The sequence below is a fragment of the Austrofundulus limnaeus genome, unplaced genomic scaffold, assembly GCF_001266775.1.
Source record: "Austrofundulus limnaeus strain Quisiro unplaced genomic scaffold, Austrofundulus_limnaeus-1.0 Scaffold39, whole genome shotgun sequence".
Taxonomy (NCBI): domain Eukaryota; kingdom Metazoa; phylum Chordata; class Actinopteri; order Cyprinodontiformes; family Rivulidae; genus Austrofundulus; species Austrofundulus limnaeus.
Window position 1 is genome coordinate 351,657 of NW_013952441.1, and position 6,270 is coordinate 357,926.

Sequence of the window (6,270 nt, forward strand, 5' to 3'; positions counted from 1 at the left end):
ATGTGTGCAGAAAGAGGCCTCATTGACAATACAATTATTGACATAAAAATGCATAATATTACAACAATAGAGCAGTATTAAGACAATATTATAGTAAAACATCAAAATACAATCATATTAGTATTGTAAACACTGAACTATTGAGATTAAATATTAAAAAACTATGGTGCAGTACCAAGTTGAGTACAGTTGGGGGTAGTATTGGACCATTACAAGGCCCCATTGACTCCCATTATATGAATTTGGAATAAAGTTTAAACATTAATATTTCAAAAACTACAAGTAGTACAGGCACCAGAAGGCATAGCAATCATTTGGCACAGGACCTTTACAGATAGAAATTACAATGGCAGATGTAGGACAAAGTATGCAGGAGGAGTAGTGTGGCGACGTGGAAGAAGACGGAATAAAGAGAAACAGGAAAACAGTAGTGTGCATTGCATTGGCAATGCACACTGATAATAATAATAAAGAGAAACAGGAAAACAATAGTGTGCATTGCATTGGCAATGCACACTGATAATAATAATAAAGAGAAACACGAAAACAATAGTGTGCATTGCATTGGCAATGCACNGAAAACAATAGTGTGCATTGCATTGGCAATGCACACTGATTAAAAATCGATACAGGGCTTTAGAATATCGATACCGTATCGGGAAATGAAATATCGCGATATTTCAGTGTATCGATATTTTCTTACACCCCTATGATTTATACGTAATGATAGGATAGTGCAGACTTTCAATCATTTCCACACTTTTCTGACGTACCTGCGAACACTGCTGCAACACCTCATCTTTAAATCTCARGAATCCTTCTTTAACTTTGGGATCATTCAGCGGGAATGACAGGAAGTGGGTGAAAGGCTGTTTCCTTCGGAAACTCTCCACAAGGACCTCGACTCGAGTGATCGCTGAAGAAACTGCAGCTTTGTGTGAACCGGTGATAACTATCAAAGGAGGGAGATGAATTGTAATCATTTTTTTTTTAAATCGTACATCTGTTTGAAAGTCAACAGATTTCCTCAGTCCTCCTCACCAATCTGTCCCTCCACTCCTTGTTTTGGGATGCTGATTGATGTTTTTGTGTCMGATTCCAGGCGTCTACGTGTTTCTCCCTTTTTCCCAATGATGTATCTGTTGACAGAGGATGCACACAAATGCTCACATATGCAGACACAAAACCTGCTAGCCTTGTGAGATTATGACAAAAAGCAGAATATAAACGACTTACTTGTAAAGAACACTGGGGACATCAATGGCGCAGCGATATCCCTTATCTGTCTGTTCAATTAAATGGCCATCACAGGTTTCACCCTCAGCAAGATCCTCTCTCTCTGGAAACATATAAATACTGTATTATTAGTTGTTGTTGGTGTTTTAATGAGTGCAATTAATTTTCATACTTTTATGCATGTCATGTTAATACGTACAGCCTGAACTTACCCAGTGGTCCCATGCACGAATAATCATCTTCCTCCTCATAATGTTCCTCCTTTACGATGTTTTTTCGATATATTYTCCCATTTATATTGATAAGAGGCGGGCGAAGAACATCCATATTGTTAATTAGTAAGCGTTAGCTGAAGCTATATTAATAAAATAACGCAAAATGATAAGAAGTTAATGAAAAACATGGGTAAACTAATTTAYATTTTCTTTGAAACTTGTTCAGCAAGCTAGCCGGTCAGTCCGTTGACGTTAGCTGCTTTGCGACAACTCGGGTTGTTTTKCGGTAATGTCGTGGTAGATCTATAAAACATACGCAAGATCACATTCCCTTCGGCGATAACCAAAATGAGCCATCCCTGCGTTTGTGAAGTTTTTTAAAAGCGCCACCACTTCAAACACAAAATAATGCTGTTTTGGTCGTAAATTTAACAATTAAACACCAGCTGCGTTGAAATAAAATCTATTCACCGGGGTTTTTAAGGTGGGTTTTACTGTTAGAAAACACAGTAGCGTCTAMTAACATTGATGTGTGCTTGTCGTTCTAAATGCTATGTTAGCTAGCTTCCTTGTTTACCACYTCGTACTTGCTAGCTTCAGCTTGCTAACTTTGGAAACTATAGTTTATTATAGAGCAAAACACTGGTTTGACTGAGGTTAGCGGACTCTTTATTGACTAAACCCCTGCATCGTTCTTGACTGTCTTTATGGGTTTCATTTGATAGTTTCTTAGGGCAATGGCAGCGTCTTCTTCGTCTTCCTCTGCTGGAGGTGTTAGCGGCAGTTCGGTGACTGGTTCTGGGTTYAGTGCTTCAGAGCTCATCCCTCCAAGAAAGGTTCTCTACACTTATCCCAAAGGTGCAGGTGAAATGATGGAAGGTAAACCACTTTAACATCTAATTTAAATTTTAATCGTGCAAGATACACTGAAGAAACAACTTTTCTAAGACTGGATTAGAACAGTGGTTCCMAAACTTTTTATCTTCTGACCCACAAAATATCCATGGCTTAAACTTGTGACCCCAAATATTACTGGTCTGAGTACCAAGGGTGTAACTTTAGGCCTTCCATTGGGGGTTATGCTCTAAAACCCTGCATGCCATTTTTTAGCAATTATGCTTAAAACGTTGATATATGACATTGTAATTTTTTTAATCAGGTCAAAGGTACACAAAGACAACAAAAGAGTTGCATCTGTCTTCTTAACCAGTTAATTTCTATTGTGTTTGAGCAAACAATGCCATTTTATGGGTGGGGGGGGTATTTTGACTGGATCAAATCTTTGTGGGGAGGTCATAACCCCCCTAACCCCCCTGCAAATTACGCCTATGCTGAGTGCACGAACTTCATTAATAACCCTAAAAACACAGGCTTTTTGACAATCTAAACAGTTTGTACACAAATATAAATACTTATTTATAGTTATTTTGTGTGTTTGTAATATTTATAGAGAAAATATTACATCAGCAATTATTTTATTACCCCTTAAATTGATTTCTGGAGATTATCCAAGGTACTTCATGACCCATAATTGGGTCCCAAGCCCAACTTTGGGAACCAAAGTGCAGTGGTTCCCAAACTGTTCAGCTTTTGACCCACAAAATAACAGTAGCAGAGACCTGTGCCCCCAGCTATTTTTGGATGATAAACATTTGTATCAGGTCAACTAAACATGGGCACAGTAACAATATTTTTATACTACATTTATCCATTTTAAATATACTAACCTCACACCTTTGTAACAACTAAGGCAAAAATGTAATTAATTCAGGAAATCTTTTCAGGACCCCACCTTGATGCTTTGGGACACCACTTTGGGTCCCGACCCCAACTTTAGGAAACACTGGATTAGAATATTTTGCCCTAAACAATGCTTAATCTCATTAACACTTGAAGGAATTGGGTGGATTTCAGTGCATAGAGAAATGGCTCAAAGCCTAAACTGGCCCACCTGGGCTCCTCAGAATGCACTACAGTGAGAACTTAATTTTTTTTTAGTAGATGAAAAGGGCAAGAGATTACAWTGGAAAGTCACAATGTAGAAAAATACACTTTTTTCTGTGCGCCAAGGACAAAAACAACCATTCAGGCTTGTTATCAGCATCAAGTTCAAAAGCTGGGCTCTGTGATGGTGAGGGCTCATATCATTATTGCCCTTGGAAAAGGTCATCTATACTTTTTTTAATGAGAGCATCAACGTACTGTCAACAACATACACTGCCTGGAAGGCTGTAACTTCTGCAGGAACAGGCAAAATGTGTAATGAAACCTTAGAGTGAATTATAGTTACGTAATGAAAATGATCTTTACCTTCAGGCTCTTTTCTGRAATTGTGTAATATCAAACAGGTGGAACAGGGAGTTTCCATGAAAGGTTTCCCTTTACAGGAGATGTGGTTTAGGGAGAAAAATACTTTATTTACATGGTTTCCATCGCAACCTTTTCTGCATACATTTTAGCTGGTGTTGACTGCAGTGTTGAGGATATAAAGCTGTGAGGAATATAAAGCAAAAGTGCACTAAGTATACAGTATGTGTAAGTTCATTTTTGAGTTCATCCCTCTCATCACTTACTGCTTGCAATTATACAGTATAAACTTATTTATTTTGATTATTATAAATAAATAAATATAGTAAACTAAAACCATGTTGCATAAGATATTAGGAGATGATGTGAAATAAACTTGACTGTTCATTTTAAATATGTTGCACACTTATTACAGTTTTTTTTTTTTTTTTTTTTTTGTCTTCTGTATTTTGGAATCCCCTCTGTGTTTACATGTGTTCAGCTACCAAGTGGCTTCAACGCTGAAGCAGGTTAAACAAGGTAAGTCAGTGAATGCGTTCCGCTAAATGCTCGTCTCGGACGGTTCGATGAACAGTGGAATAATAACGCAGTAACTGCTCTTGTGTGTGTTCTTTCAGATCAACAAGCGTCTCGGATGGAGAAACTTGCCAGCCTGGTTGAGGAGCTGGAAGCAGATGAGTGGCGTTACAAACCAATAGAGCAACTACTGGGATTCACGCCGTCTTAGATAAAGAGATTCAGTTTTGGTTCATAAATTTGCCAAATGGAATTAAAACAAAAGGAGATGTTTTTATTTCCTTTAAAACTTTGTTTTTTAAATTTTGTAYAGTAAGTGAATTATTTAAAGTGGCTTAACATGAGTTGTATTTTTAAACAATATTTTTGCTTTGTTGTTGAACGTCGCTGTCAAAACAGATCCACTCGAGAATTATGAAAACTTCTAATTACAAACTTTGTATTTATATATCTGCTTTAGGTTAATAAAAGTCTTTCTGCCAGTCCAATCTGTAATCAGCCTCAATGCTAAGGAAAGTAACATCTTTGGTAATAAACRCTTTCAAGTAAAGCATTGTGTTTCCACTTTGCTGCTCTTTAGCTCCATTAATCTGAAAACCTGCTGCTTGCTCAAGTCTCCCCTCCTTTCACTGCTGGCTTCTTATCACTGCCTGTCCCACCAGCACTACGAGCAAAACAGAGAGCTTGTAAATAAAGTTGAACTTGGACATTCTGAATTAGCTGTTTGTTTTACTTGGTGTTATGTAGTTTTTCYAATAATCCTCCTTACTGAAGCTAAGCTCCAAATATTTACAGCCCTTTTTTTCCCCACATTTATTTCTGCTTGAATAAGTTCAAAGTTTGACACTCAGTGTAATCCTGCATCATGTTTTTTTCTGTTTAAATCAAGGAGACGTGCAGATCGGATGGTTCAATCAGGAAATGGCTTGTTTCTTCTTTTTTTTTTATTTAGATGAAGGTTGGAAATGTACAGTATGTTCTGTTCTGGGCGTAAATGTCTGAGGCTGGCCCTGGACTTTCGCAGGACACACCTCCAGCAGAAGGTTTGCGTTCCTTTAGACGAAGCTTGATTTACAGCCCACTTTCTGAAGTGGTGTTCTTAGTGGTTTATTTACACACAGCCCACGTCTTTTCACTATGCAAATGTGACTTTTTTTTTTTTTTACAAGTTTCGTACGATCACATCTAAATCAAAACATCACTGCTAGAACATGATGTACTTACACGTGTTTACTGGATGGTTTTCGTTTCCTCTTTTACAAAAACAGTTCTACACCTACCCATGTGCAGAAGCATAGCGTTTATCTGGCTATTTCCTAGTTTTGTTTGATTTTTAACTAACTATAGTACATTGTGAACCCAGAAGTAACACTCAAGTGTTTGTGGTTTTGTTTTGTTTGTTTWTTCTGATGTTCTTTTGTCTTCTAGCAATTCCTCTTGTAAACCATGTTTCAGTGTTGTTCTCCTGCCTTTAACACTTATTTTGTGTAATGTATAGAATTTTTGGACTTTAAAACTGAGAAACAGATTAAACTTATGGATAGATCAAGGGTCTGCAACCTGCGGCTCTGGGGCCACATGTGGCTCTTTGGTCCCTCTGTTGTGGCTCTTTGAAAATGTGAGCAAACATAACAGAAAATCTTTTGTTTTTTATACTCACAACAGAAATCAATTTTTACGCAAAAATGTGATCAATACTACTAATACAAAAACATGTTAGCTAGCCCGTTGTTTACTTAAATAATCCAACTTCTTTCTCTCGAATCCATTGGAATTAACTTTAAAGAATTTGAAGACTACGTAGTCATAAGAATGAGAAAAAAATATACTTAAATAGTTCAGTTGTACTAGTTTTTATGAAATTCAGGATAAACTATATACAGTTTTTTTGTTTACCTAAATATTGTCTTTTCATTTTTCCTGATGTGTAAAAATAATAATGAAATTCACAATTTATTTTTTAGTTTTATAATGCCACGTCCACTGGCCGTAAAGG

General features: G+C 36.9%; 2 protein-coding genes across 2 annotated transcripts in view; one reads left to right on the forward strand and one right to left on the reverse strand.

The window, feature by feature from the left end:
* The window catches only part of ascc1 (activating signal cointegrator 1 complex subunit 1), a gene marked incomplete in the record, with an annotated part of 9,543 nt that extends 7,612 nt beyond the window's left edge, over positions 1-1,931 (reverse strand). Inside the window, 4 exon segments of the mRNA XM_014006984.1 lie at positions 774-952; positions 1,042-1,139; positions 1,237-1,339; positions 1,449-1,931. Coding sequence (XP_013862438.1) covers positions 774-952; positions 1,042-1,139; positions 1,237-1,339; positions 1,449-1,563 — 495 coding nt within the window.
* Positions 1,824-4,990, forward strand: anapc16 (anaphase promoting complex subunit 16). The gene is made up of 4 exons (XM_014006986.1): positions 1,824-1,935; positions 2,177-2,334; positions 4,207-4,277; positions 4,376-4,990. Exons 2-4 carry the CDS (start codon positions 2,189-2,191, stop codon positions 4,483-4,485), a joined length of 327 nt encoding a protein of 108 aa, XP_013862440.1. The 5' UTR covers positions 1,824-1,935; positions 2,177-2,188; the 3' UTR covers positions 4,486-4,990.
* Positions 4,991-6,270: the final 1,280 nt, after the last annotated feature.